At 27.3% G+C, this 15,006-nt stretch overlaps 2 protein-coding genes across 2 annotated transcripts; one reads left to right on the top strand and one right to left on the bottom strand.

The window, feature by feature from the left end:
- Positions 1-461: 461 nt before the first annotated feature.
- LOC114935687 (nose resistant to fluoxetine protein 6-like) lies at positions 462-10,685 on the bottom strand. The gene is made up of 13 exons (XM_029308593.2): positions 9,997-10,685; positions 7,149-7,360; positions 6,295-6,479; positions 5,711-5,922; positions 5,302-5,496; positions 5,136-5,229; positions 4,540-4,834; positions 3,916-3,995; positions 3,721-3,816; positions 3,456-3,585; positions 2,398-2,572; positions 1,774-1,916; positions 462-684 (listed from the first exon to the last, which is right to left on the bottom strand). The coding sequence occupies exons 1-13, from the start codon at positions 10,424-10,426 to the stop codon at positions 547-549; spliced, it is 2,385 nt and encodes a 794-aa protein (XP_029164426.1). The 5' UTR covers positions 10,427-10,685; the 3' UTR covers positions 462-546.
- A 2,531-nt stretch (positions 10,686-13,216) lies between these two features.
- LOC114935629 (deoxynucleotidyltransferase terminal-interacting protein 2) lies at positions 13,217-14,992 on the top strand. Its single transcript, XM_029308504.2, has 2 exons — positions 13,217-13,416; positions 14,248-14,992. The coding sequence occupies exons 1-2, from the start codon at positions 13,365-13,367 to the stop codon at positions 14,925-14,927; spliced, it is 732 nt and encodes a 243-aa protein (XP_029164337.1). The 5' UTR covers positions 13,217-13,364; the 3' UTR covers positions 14,928-14,992.
- Positions 14,993-15,006: the final 14 nt, after the last annotated feature.

Raw genomic sequence — 15,006 nt, 5'->3', positions numbered from 1 at the left:
TTGTCATCGTGTAATGAGATTAGACACGTATATCTTACTTGATTACCGAATACCGATCGACAATCACGTAATGACACAGTATTTCCGCATAAAAGAAAGTGAAACTAATAGAAACTGTGAAATGATTTCTTCGGAATCTGAATCGCCAAAGACACTAATCGTGAATGTTAGGATTACGCGATGACATGAACAAAAAATGTTTACAATGCTTCACAAAAATATTATATGATTTCTCACACCTTGATTAAGTTACACATTCCTTGTGCATTTAATTTAAATTGTCATAAAGTAATTTCTATATTTGCAGTATACCATAATAAAAAACTTATACCTCAAATATTGAAATACAAATCATGCAAAGCATTTTTCACATTTTTAGAAACACATAAATATTTATTTATAATATTTCACGTAAATATTAATTTGATTACATTAAATATATTATAATTAAAAACATATACTTGAAATATTAGAATATGAATCATGCAAAGCATTTTTCAGAAACACATAAATATTTGTTTATCTTACACGCAAGGCTTTTCTTACTTATTTAATATAATTTAATTTCCATTCTCTCATGGGATGAACTATCCTCAATAAGGACACCACTGGTGCTTCGAAACATAAGGAGAGAAATAGCGATGCAGCATATGTTGCCACCAAAGTTCCGAAAAACATAAATGCCTGTAAAATATATCGATATTAGTTAAAAAATCTATAAACAAGAGAAATTGTTAATATTATATAAAAGATACTATTTATATGTTTGAAATTACATTGACTAAATTTTAAAAATTATTTCTTTGATGTTTTAGATGACGTGAAATTAATCTAAATTTTATTCGTTTTTCTATGCCAAATTTATGTTAATAAAACACATAATTCTTTAAATTAAATTATATTGAATTATACGAAAATATAAACACTTTTATTAAAAAACACATCTCTTATGAAAAAAAAACCAGTAAGATATTACACGCTAAATTAACTTTGAAAAGTATTGAACTTTCCTTTTTACTTTCATCAGCGCATATGAGTCGAAATCTAGCGGCATATATGGAAACATATAAGCCGATTTTACATAGATCGGTAATGAAATCAACTGTATTTTACATCCAGAATTAACATTTTGTTAACTTATTATTTTTTGACAATTTGTTATTTATTAAATTATTTATTTCGTAGAGAATTTACTTTGCATTTAGTTTGCATTAAGTACAAGATTTAATATAGAATTTGAAAATAATGATATATTTATATTTATTATAAATGTCAAGTAAATTAGAAATTTGATACGTCGAATAATATTTATTATCTAACGCAACTGTCATAATGTGTGTGTGATCGTTTTATTTTTGAATAAACCGTATATATCCTCTTTTACATCAATCGATTTTGCTGATATAAAAGATTTCTGCATCGATTCGAGTCATAGTTTTATAATAAGTAAGATACCAATCGAGTATTATTTTAATATTTTGATTACACTTTTTTAAATTTAAAATATTATTTTGTTAAAAAAAATTGCACATAAATTTTATTAAGAAATATATATTCTTTATCAGCCATATGATTTTGACTTATTGTTAGTTTGTATGTTATTTTGAAATATTTTATTCCAATTGATAACTTTCTCTTCTATAAAAAAAGTGTATACATTCGAATACTTATAAATATTAAATATTTTTTTATATTGATAAAATTTTAAATTTAAAGATATATTATGTCGAAATAGTATACTCGTATATCTTTATAATAAAATAGGAAAATTACCACAAAACCATGTGTAAGATGCCATGAACTTTCACCCTGCAGAATCATAGCGCGCAAAAGTGCAGGATGCACTAAATAAGCGCAATATGTTAATCTAGAAATAGGATATAGATACTTCCACGATAGTATATGGTTTGCTATACCTAAAAAAATCGAAAAAATTATCTTTTATAAAATTTGGTATATTTAAAATAAGAGCTTTTGAAATAGTATATATTTATATAAAATATTTTACAAAAATTCTATATAATTTTTTATACACGCACGTACCTAATGCTCAGATCGTTTTTATATTTATCATGAGAAAAAAAAATCGTTTAATATTTGTACATATTTTTAAATTAAAGAATATGCCAGAATTTTTACATACTGTTTCTAAGCCAGAAAAAGTGCGTCTTAAACGACACACAAGTTATATACTTTTAGTATTATTGCAAAATAAAATATTTTGCAGAACCAATTTAAAATTGTTTAAATATGCAAAATTGTTTTACAAAAAAATATCTATAGCTACATTAAATATCTTCAATATTACTTTTCGAATTCCACGAATTCCATATAAACTCCCGTAAGTTAAGATTATCGCTCTATTTATTGTATATATTATACATATATAATATTTACCGCCATTTCCGGTGACGCAGGCGATCAAAATCCATGCTAGACACATTGCCCATCCGGAATGTGATAATGCCGTATACAATGCGGATAATGTCGGTCCAAATGTAGTTCCGTGTAATCCATATACTATACTGAACATCGTGATGCAAGAAACAAACCAGCCAATTGCAATCACAATCTATAATTATGAGGATCAGTAAATCATTTGCGTGTTGCTATTATTATAACGAGCTAACGAGATAACGAGTTATCAATATTTCTATGATTGTAGATTGTACGTGTCAATCGTATAATCTAATAATAAGTTATGTGTACACTTTTCTAACGTATCGGGTTTATATGTAATCACTTATGTAAAAAGCATTCTTCTAGACACACCCGACATCTTGTTCAATAATATTTTTGCATTTTATTTAGATTATGAGTTTTGATGACAAATATGAAATTGAGTATAAAATGTATATATCAGTTATAAATTAGCAAAGTCGTTGACCTTAAATAGCTAAATAATTTATGTAGAACGTACTTATGTATGTGAAATATAATTATCATGAGAAGAGAAGAATTCAAAAAAATCTTTTCGTGTGATTTTGTATTGAAAAAAATATTCGAAAAAGATTATTTAAACATTTATGAGAGAGGCTATTTGAATATATTTACTTAAAAAATTTTATAAATAAATATTACATTAATTATATGAAAGATAACTATCAATCTAATAAGATGAAATAAATAATGCAAATCGATCAAAGTTTAGCAAAAATATATGTTATAATTATATATTATAATATATATTATAATTATATATATTATTATATATTATAATTATACATTAAATTATATAATTATATTATATAATTATTATTGATGTCCCATGAATATTTCTACAATAGAGTTTTCGCGAATATCTTCTCTGTAAATTCCACATGAAAAGATAAATTTAGAAAAATAGGTAATATTGGATTAAGAATAGAAAATAGTATTTGTTTAATACGGCAAATCTAAAATGATAACGAGTAGCTTGCGATTCGAATTGCGATCCACAAGAGAGGATTGCTTACTTTATTCATATTCGCCTTGCAGTCAATCTTGAAGAGATACCAGCCGGTGGCCATCCCTACGAGATAAGGTCCCATTCGCAACCAAGGTTTGTCGTAGAGATTCTCGTAGTGTTCGAACGGATCGATGACACTAAAAATACATTTTTTACTTAATTTTTGTGCAATTTTTTGTACTCGATGCACTCTTCCAAGAACAAGGATACATAATTGATGTACGAAACACTTTTAGCGAAGAGCTGCGAATATCTAAATATGCCTTCCTTACCTTGGTACGTATTTGATGTTTAAAGTAATTATCGCTGTCGTAATCCACGAGGTGATTAAAAAGAAAGCTCCGATAAACATCGCTGCCGGTAGAAAGCTGTGTAGAAAAATCGATTAGGTAACGCCGTACGTAAGTGCCATTCGGATTTATATCATCTATTTTCCGTTTATGTTTCATTCCTACTCTCTCTCTTACCTTGCTCCGATTATCAAAATAATTATTCCAATAGTGTAGAACTGCGTGTCGTTTGCCAGATACCAGCTCCAAACCATGCACTACGGATTAGGAGATCAATATTTGATTTATCGGTAGAATATTAATTCTAAAAAAATAGATGATATATGCTACTTTACGCATGCGCGAACACATAATGTTATAAATATACAAATTAAATCTAATATGTAACTTATGGTTACATATTCGACTTTCAGTCAGATTGAAACAATTTTAATGAGAAAGTAATAAATATTATAAATGTTATACAATTCTTTCTAAACACATGGAAAGCTTTGATGAATTTAAAATATAACTTTTAAAATGTTTAAATAGTTACAATTTTATATTTAAAATATAAATATAATTAAAATATAATTTTTTGTGAACTCTTATTCATCTGCTCATGTTCTGCATCTGTCACTTTTGCTGTATTAAAATAATTTGTTTCAAGCATGTACTTTTTTCTTTTTTTTTTAATTTTTTAATATAAATAGCTCTCGATTGAAAGTCATATATGGTACAAATTTATTCTTAAACTAACCGCGATAATTGATAACATTATGCACTCGATTTATACTATAAATTATGCGAGGATGTGCTTACTCGGTCGTCCATGTCGAAATAAGTATTTATGTACAAGGCGTGTCGCCACCAAAATTTCTCGCACGTTTTATAATCCATCGCAGGAAATTCGATCACGGAATGATCGTGATACCATTTCATCGACACCTGAATCAGACCGATTACTAAAAGGTAAATTGGGGTCAGGCGAAAGTATCTGTACCACATCATTGCCAAAAATTGCAGGAGTTGACCGCGACATCCCTTTATTATACTTTTCTCCTTTATTCTTTTATTTGTCATGGTACGATAATAGAGGAACGCTACCAAGCATCCGCTTAAAAATAGAGATTCATCATTTTTTTAGAGATTCATCCTTATTTCGATATTTCATACACTATATTACATGCATGATCCATATGATGCATTATATCATTAATAATATATTTAAAATTTATATAAATTTAATAATCAAAATTTTTTAAATTAATATTATTAATAATATATTATTAAAAAAATATATATTAAGATATTTAAAACGTTATATTTTAATTTTATAAAATTATTCAACTCCCTGCTCTCTCATTCTACTATGAAACAAATAATTAACTGTGCGGTTAATAATTAATTAAATGTACCTGAGGAAGAAAAATGTATCTACGGAATATGTACCATTGCCGATGGTCTGATAGAAAAAGTCACTTTCCGCCACATTTCGATACATTTTACTGTCTGGAAAAAATAATAATATGTTAAGACAAACACGTACGTAATAAATGAGTATCTTCACGCGTCGTTAATTACCTGAAATTTCGTTAGCTAGTAAACACGTGTGTACTAGAATTATCCAGAGCATCGTGTAAAATTTTAATCCGTGTATCGGCGCTAAAGTATCCGCGCCGACATCTAAACTACAGACTTTAGATATATTTAAAAGTAGACTGAAAGACAGCAGCGCTTCCGACAAAGGTTTCGGCACAACTTCTGGATTGCGAACGTCTAAAAATTCGGACATACGTTTATCATCGATTTTCCACCGCGAATTACGTATCCATTCATCGATCATTGATTCGCCATTAAAATTCATAAAGCAAGATTTTGTAAAATTTATAAGTTTTTTGTGCAATTTATACATAAATTTGTGTTATTTTTACTCTTTCATCATGGAAAAATTAAAAGCAAAGAACGATATAAATTATTTTCGACGAAATACCCAAGGAACCGTTGTGCTTCGTCATAGTCCACAATTTCGAGATTGTAATTTGGCAATCGTAGTTTTCATCCGATTTCAGGGATTTCGATTGCGTCATGATTGTAATATTGTTATTATTTTTTTTAATTGCTCTGCGCAAGATCTTATAACGCAGTAAAATATCGTAAGAAGTGCCCATAAATATGAGTACAAATACAACTGCGAAAGAAATTCTGGAACACATGTATTTCTATAAAGACTTAACTCGAAAACTTATTCAATTATAATTTTAATAATGCAATATTTTGTGTATAAATGTATACACAAAGTATATTGTTTTCAATATAATAAGTTATATTACTTTCTGTCAAGTAAGTTCTATTACGTCAAAATATGATAATCTACACTATAAAAAAATATGTAATATATTACATAAAAATGTGTAAAATTATATAAATTATAAATGTAAAATTACACGATAAATAAATGTATGCAATTTCATTATTTATCATGTTACACTTATATTTATATGATTTTACATATTTTTATGTAATTTTATATAATTTTTTTACAGTGTATACACAGTATTACAGTGTAACACTTACAATAAAATGTAGAATGTCGTATCCTCCCAAAATGAATATCCTTTCGAAAGATTTCGTATGTGATCGATGGTAATTCTGAATGGTAAATTGATGCTGGATTGATTTTGTACGAAATACAAAAGTCTCTCAATATCCTGCGTGTTGCACATAATTGGCATGCATAATGCAAGTGTCATATCGTAAGTCTGAAAAATAAAAGTACAATTGGTTTACTTGACACAATAGAAAGATATATTTTTTTTTATTTATACAAAATAAATTATAAAAAAATTCTTAGAATTTCTAATTTTGTTTGTCTTTTTGATCGGTTCTTATTTTAACTATAATTTTGCTCATTTAACTTTTTACTTTTACGAATGTGTGCATTTTCATGAGAATAGTACATTTAAAAATTTTTTTTTTAATTACAAGAAGCAATATAATCATATATATCAAAACTTCTAAAAGTTTATTATATTTAAAAAAATGCATTAATGTGACAGATTTATATATCATGTAATATGATCTCATTAATATAACATAATACTATTAATGTAACTAACAACGCGTATCCTTCTGGGAAATACTTTTATCGGCGAAAGTAACGATATCGAAAAAATATTATATAATTCTATTCTATTGCACAACATCTTAACTGTTGCATCATATTTTTTCGAGAATTATGATGATTATCTGATAATATGAATCTGTATTGTTTGGTTTTATTTACGTTTAATTCATATTATTCAACAGATGACGCAAATAAAATACGGAGTACAGATTATTAAAATTATTATTATTATTATTATCAAAATTATTGAAATAATTTAAATTATATTAGATTATCAAAATTGCTAGGCTATTACACCGATTACCTCATTTAGTCCAGGTTTCAGAATGTCAAGCATAAAATTAATAGAGTTCACACTGACGCGGAAGGGTGGCAATTCTTCGCTTTGTTGAAGTCTCTCATTCTGTTGCCACTCCACAAATTCATTTTCCAGTTTGCGACATTGATCTGCATTTCCCATCCAACGTCTATTACCCGAAAATGTACCCCATGTGTATTTGCCATCCGCGTCCATCACTAAAAAAAAGAGAAGGGAATACAAAAAGTTACCGATTTGTAAAAAAAAAAGACAAATAATAAATTATGCAAATTAAAGAATATATTTTTAAAAACTATATTTAAAGTATTTATTAAAATTACTTATTTTAAATGTGCTATCTATTAAAATTACTTAACACATTAAATACGTAATCTAGCTATTAAAAAAAATATTTGCGGTGTGAGTCAGTTATCACGTATAATTCATTGCACTTTTATCACAAGAATCATTATGTACATGTATACAATAGTTTAGTCAATAACATCCTTTTATGATGTATTAATCGTTTACTGCGTTTTAGACTTTGAAATTGTTTATCCTATACATATATTAATCTATAGCATCTACTTGAAAGGAAGTTATTCAACCTAGAACTTAATCCAGTATATACATATATGTATATATTACGGCATGTTCAAGCGCGAGTTGATCTTGTTGCTTCTATCTCGCCAGACTACTTTCACCCTTTCTACAGGAAATATATTAGACCTCATCTCTCATTTTACTTACATTCTAAGTACGGTTGTATATGTTTCGAGAAGATCATTAATATCAATGTTTCGGAACAAGCGACTACTAAAGATAAGCTTTCGCGCTTAATTCCAGAATGCTTTATTCCACGAATTTTCTCGACTTTACAAATACGTTTTGCAAAAGTGTAGAAAGATTTTTATTTATCCTTTATATATAAATTTGGCACAATTTGTTATATTTGAAATGGAAATTAAACCCACTAACGCGCAACCAAAAATTTAAAAATAGAGAAAATAACATTGATCGATTTATTTATTTATTTTTTTTTTTTTTTGCAAACATACTCACTTTTGCAAACATTGAAGAAGAAGAAAAATTAAATCGTAATTTATATGCATTTGTAACTGTGATTTGTATGTAATAACATAATTAACGTAGAGTGAGCGATACGGTTGAAGACGTTAGATACGCTTCAGAAGAAAGCGTTTTTCCTCTTTATGCTGCTTTATGTAATGTACATATATAATATCTATTATGTGTGATACATAATACGGATAAATATGTTATCCGGATTATGTCATGAAATATTTAATATTCCTACACACATAACATGGCTTTCTAACTATTTGATTTTATTATTAATAATATAGACTTCCTTATTCTTTTATAATACGGATAATATTAACAACTTGGTGATATAAATCGTAGAATAATTTGATAACGTCTATTATAATAAGAATCAGATAAAGTTAATAATAGTTATTATATTATTAATTATTTTTTATATAACTTATAGATGATTCTATCGAATCGTATGACAAAGTATGACATATTATAAATATGATAATCGATCAACATTCCTCTGTAACATTTGAAGAGAACATTGTTCGGATATTATAACATGACATTGGAATGAAAGTAATATTTATTTACAAATGATGCGTGCATTTGAAAAAGTATCAATAACTTTTTGCTTCAATAGCAACCACTGGGAACTCCCTCAGGGATTAATAAATGGCAATAATGACAGGTGATTGAAATATCAATTAGCGTTTTCAGCTATATTGGAAAGTATGGAAATGCACCATTTATTCGCGTTTATAAAAAAATAAATAACTTCTCGTAAAATAATGAATACTTAAGATTAATATAATCTTATTGTCAGAGGAAGCCATTGTGTACAGCAAATAATGAAAAGAGATCTTTAATCAATCTCTTTAATCATACATTATGAATGGTGACAAATTATCGAATATAACTGCAATTTACTTCAATGCCGTAATCGTCTATAATGTGCACATATAAATTATCGAATATAATTGCAAACTGCTTCATTGTTGCAATATTTCTAACGTGCAATCTTCTCTTTCAAACTACAATTTTTTCGGTTTGCAGTTTGTGATTCTTAATAATAAAGTTGTCAAGAGAATAATTTCTGCGTTTGGCTCTTCTTAACCCTTTATTTCCTACTTAAATTTTTTATAAATTTCTGATACTTCTGTGAAAAATGCATTTGCAATGGATAATAAGACGGATAACTTTGTTATTAAGAATCACAAACCAAAAAAAGTTTTGGAGAAGATTGCAGGTTGAGAAAGATTGAGACATTGAAGTTTCCTATCTGAATCTTGTACATATTTATACATTAGAGCCTTTTTATTGTATTTTAGAAATTTATAATTTTCTCTTTTTCATTGTTCCTTTCTTTTTTACAAACTGGTTTATATCAAATAATAATTATATATGTTAACAATTTTGTCATCTATAAATCTATATATTTTGCAAAATTTTTCTTTTTCTTTTTCTTTGCTCTAAAATTTTTTTATTGTTTAGAATTAAATTAACTTTTTGCGACATACTTCACAAACTTCAACTCTTTTATATCTCTTCCCTTATTCATGTAATGAAATGTATATACGCTAAATCTTATAAAATTTAATTATCAGGTTTATTTTTTTATAGATTTACTTTTTAGCACTTATGTTTGTCTCGTAAAACGAGAAAGAAAGAAAGAAAATTAATTTTAACTGACAAAAATTATTTTAAGAATTAAAATAATAGATCTTACTTTAGGAACTCTAATTACAAACTGTCGCATCTCTATAAATATTATGTCACATTTTTTAAAAGCTGCACTTACTTTTCAGAGCCCAATTTGCTTTTCTCGATATGCCCATCATGTAATGTGTCAAATCTTCATTACACGGTAACGAAATGCCTGCATCTCGGTACGTCTCGTTCTTCCAGGTTCGCGAGGTAGTAATTGGATTCCAGATTTCCAACAATTGATCAACATCCCAAAATTCATTCTTGACATTCTTGTCACTTGTCGTGTTGATCGATGAAAGCTTGGATTCGTCCTTATCTTGAGTAAACTGTTTCGTAAAATTCTGCCATATTTTCATTATACTATTTTCATACACAATAGATTCTTCCACCGACTCCAGATCTTGCAAAGGTAATGGTTTTAATATGGTTTCACTCACGTTGGAAGATGTTACCAATCGATGCAATAATAACAGATACAATAAAATTCCGTAGTACAACATTTTCACAAAAATATGTTCCATTAAAGAAACATCAAAATTGCTTTCGTTAAATCAACAATAAACAATTATCACAGTAACTTCAAATATATCACAAATTTTTCGAAATATTTAAAATAAATCCGAAAAAATATATTAGGTTACATGTAGAAATAAAAAAAAATAAAAATTTAAACGATCTGCAAAATTGGATGTAATCTGCACGAGATATATTTTTTCGAAAATTTTATGTTTTGTTCCTTAAAATTTGTTGCATGTCCGAGTAAATATCAATGAACGAAGGCGTTAGTCGTACTGTGCATATACTTTCAAACGCCTGTTCAGATATATTCCAGGTCTCCCACTCTTAGGCATCTATCAACTTCGCGTATATGTATACGTCTATTCTTTAGAAGGTATATAACAAATTGTTATCGCATTAAAGCACGCATGTGCACGGAAGATGAATTCAGACGGTGCTTCAGGTTGCGTGAGTAATTTGTATTCGTCAACGATGTTCCTTCCGCGACAAGCGATATTTCTCTCCTCGAAAAAGATGCGTTTTTTCTAAATTGAAAGAAATAATAAGAGATTAATTTTCTATGAAATTAATTCTTTAAGTATTTTCGAATGTGGAATTAGTTTAGAAATTTTTGGATTCTTTTTTCTTTTCTTTTTTCGAATTTTTTTTATCTTCTTAAATTCTTATATTTATTATATTTGTTGATTTTTATTAATGAATTAATTATTTTTGTTTTATTTTTTAGATAATTTTTAATAAATAACTCTGGGTCATCCATCAATCGTACTTAAAAGAAATTGTTATAAAAAAAGCGTAAATGTATGAATTCTGATCTTTTAAATAAAATAAAATTAAAATTTTTTAAATTTCTTATAATCTAAAAAATGCGCTTGTACCGCAAATATTTTGAATAATAATAATAATAATAATTATGATATAACAATCTTGATGTCTAATTATCGAACGTATTTATTAGATAAAGTAAACAAAAAAAAATACGAAAAGTTGAAAAAATTAATTTAATCCTATTTCAGAAAAAAAATTAAAATTCATCACTTTACGAATTTTCAAGCAATTTTTTTTTAGTACTTCATCAATCTTTGCTCATTAAGTTTCACCAGCTTTACGGAAAAGACTAGTTCTAGTGTGCATTAGTTGTTAGAAATACTTCGACTTTCCTTTTTATTGCAAGGTGCGTTACATCTTGAGATCGTAACAGACTGCGCAAAAGTCAATTTAAAGTAGGAGATTATGTTACAATGCTAAAATAGAGATTGCTCACGTAGGTAAATGGGTAGGTAGCAATTTGTGTGTTTTGTGTGTAAATGTTTTATGGATCGTTGTTGACTTTCACACAACTCTCATAATGAAAATGATAAATTTTCTCGTGACGATAATTTTCTCGTCGCTTTCGACTATTATCAAATATTTTATACATGATTTCACAGAATAATAATACGTTCGATTAAACATATTATTCGTCTTTTCTTCTTTAAAAAATAATGTTCGCAATATTGGATTTAAAATATAAAATTTCTATTAAAAACTTTCCTCAAACATTTTTTTAATGCTGATAATTATTGCAGCGTAAACAAAAATATATAACAATATTATATAATTTATAGGTGCTCAGTTATTTAGCGCATATCATATTATTATGCTTAAATGATTAAATTTATATATACTCAATTTATATGTTTAAATCATTAGTCAAGTGGATAATATGTGCGTGATAATCCAATATGTAATAGAATATTTACAAGATGTAAATCTTGTGAAGCTGCTTCATCACTGTAACTAATTTTCTCGTTTAAAGTTCTTTATATGCTTTCACTTTTATAAATTTGCTGGAAAGATTTAATTATTACTCTGAGTAATGTACTATGAATGAATAATATATTTAAGAAAAAACGATAAAAAATAACTTGTTACGTTACACATCTACGTATATATATAATTAGTAAATGAAGAATTACACAGTAGTACTTTTAATTAATATATATATATATATATATATATATATATATATGTAATTATCATAAACCAGCTTCAAAAATATATACGTTGTATGCATATATCCATACGAAAAAAAACTACAAAAATATGAAAAATAAGCTACTGGTATAATAATAATAATAGTTCTTCAATAATATATTATTGAAGATAATTATTGTTATATCAATTTTGTTCATATACCCAGTAAGAAATGATTAGTCAAATGTGGTCATCGATTCGACTATTATTTCTCATTGGGTATATTTTTGTAGTTTTTTTTCGTACAAGTATACTTATATGCACAATAGTAGTATAATATATATATGCAGCAATAAATGCAAAATGCAATTCAGGGAATAAAACACGTGTTTATATTTTTTAAATAACTTTTCATAATTTTTAAACATTATATAAGTCCTATAAAAAATACAGTGTGACTTAAAATAAAGGATTGAATCCAGAGATTAATAAAATTATTAAAAATTCTTAATATTTTTTAATTATTATTTATATAGCCAGACATTTATTTACTATTAAATTTCTATGAAGAATACTGATAAATAAAAAGAACTTTTTTATCGATTAAAAAAATATATATATTTCAATATTGAAAAAAAAGCGAATTTAAAGAAAATTATGTTGCAGACGCAAACATATTTTTATGAGAATTATTTTTATAAGAGCGCCTGAAAAATGATAATTTCTCGACATATTTTATAAGATATTTTTTTTCTAGTCACGGTTCGTTTAATGTCGCCATCTATATCCGTTCGGAGGCTTCGTGGAATTAAATAGTCAATTCCTTTTTTAACACTGTCGATAAAATCATCACTTGAGGTGTGTGTCTATTCTATATTCGGAAATTGAAACATGTGTACGATGGATTTAAATGTATACTTTCATTAGCGTGTAATTATTTTTCGTTTATAAGTAGCTTTCGTTTTTTTGTTTTTTTTTTACTTCAAGATGGACTTGTATACTGAAGACAAAGATGAGGATGTGCAGATTGAAACAATTGGTAATTGCTTTAATTATTTATCTCCACCTATACTTAGGTTAGGATGTGTCAACTAATTAAATGTTTACTATTGATTGCCTAGATTAATTAATTAAATTTAGAGTGACAGTTCATTAAGTCTTTTCAGATTATCGTCTTATCTATAATATAAATTAATCAATCGTGTGGATTATATTCCCAGTAAGCAAAAAAGTATTGCTACAACGTTATTTTTGTTGGCAAGTATATAGTTTTTAACATTGTATGCAACATCATTATGAACAAACTTTGACATCGATTTAGAGGTTTCGGTAATGTTGAAATTAACGTTTTTAAAATATTTTATTAATATTTTGAGCAATATATGTTATTAAATAATATTTTTAAAACATTTATAAAACATCAGTTAAAATATTTTTTTAGAATATTTATTAATAATATTTTAGACATATATTTATATATATAAAACATTATATTATAACGTTTAGAAAATTTATATAAAATCAACATTATAAAATGTTGATTAAATATTTCTTACTTACTGGGTTATGAAATAGACGTAATTTACGAATCTCTTCCCAAGTAGCAAACTGACGTCATAAACGTCAAAATGATGTCATTGACATCATTTTGACATTGCATGACGTCAGCTTGCTACCTGGGTTGATATCAGTCTTATCGAGTACATCTATGATTATTTTTTCATGTTTTATATATTTTTAATCAAACAAGTGCATGAGCACATTTAATGAGAGAATAGAAAAGCAAATGTAAAACTTTAGCTAGAAAAAATATTTCTCAATTAATTGCATTGTAAACTAAACCCTTCTAATTATTCTTCTTTTTCGTTAGATACGGATCCAACAAGGATATATGATATAGATTATCTCGCCATCGAAGAGGACAAGCCAAGGAAAAAGAAATTGGCTTCCAGCAGCAAAGACTTTGATCTTGAGAAGTTTGAAATTGACATGGGTTGGAAATCTTCAAAAGTGAATTTTGATCCAACAGAAGAGTTAACGCTTTTGAGAAAGGAGGTGAATCCACTAGACAAGATCTTGAAACGAAGCGTCATCACTCCTGGCTTCGAAAAGCTGCACGTTGTACCTCCTTATGAATTGAGCAAACATCAATTGAAACTGCGTAAACAACGTGAGAAACAAAAGATGGGTGCAGGCGCAGGATGGTTTAACATGCGAGCACCTAAAGTAACTCCGGAGATTAGGCGTGATCTTGAAATATTACGAATGAGATCCTCATTGGACCCCAAACATTTCTACAAGAAAAACGACATGAAAGCATTGCCGAAACACTTCCACGTTGGCAAGGTCGTCGACTCTCCCATGGACTTCTATTCTTCGCGTCTCATAAAGAAGGAGCGCAAGAAGACGATCGTCGAAGAGCTTATGGCGGATGCGGAGTTCATGAAGTACAACAAGCGTAAATATAAGGAAGTTATTGAAGAGAAGAAAAAGACGCATTACAAGGCGCACAGGCACGCGAAGAGACTTAAAGAAAAGAAAAAAAAATAATTTACATTATAATTATATATAATATATTCCTTAAATACTTGAGAAATACAAGGAATTTTGTAACATGTTTAAAAACCTT

Source organism: Nylanderia fulva, unplaced genomic scaffold, assembly GCF_048542155.1.
Source record: "Nylanderia fulva isolate GAGA-0341 unplaced genomic scaffold, ASM4854215v1 Scaffold18, whole genome shotgun sequence".
NCBI classification, from domain to species: domain Eukaryota; kingdom Metazoa; phylum Arthropoda; class Insecta; order Hymenoptera; family Formicidae; genus Nylanderia; species Nylanderia fulva.
This window is presented reverse-complemented; position numbering and strand designations above follow the sequence as displayed.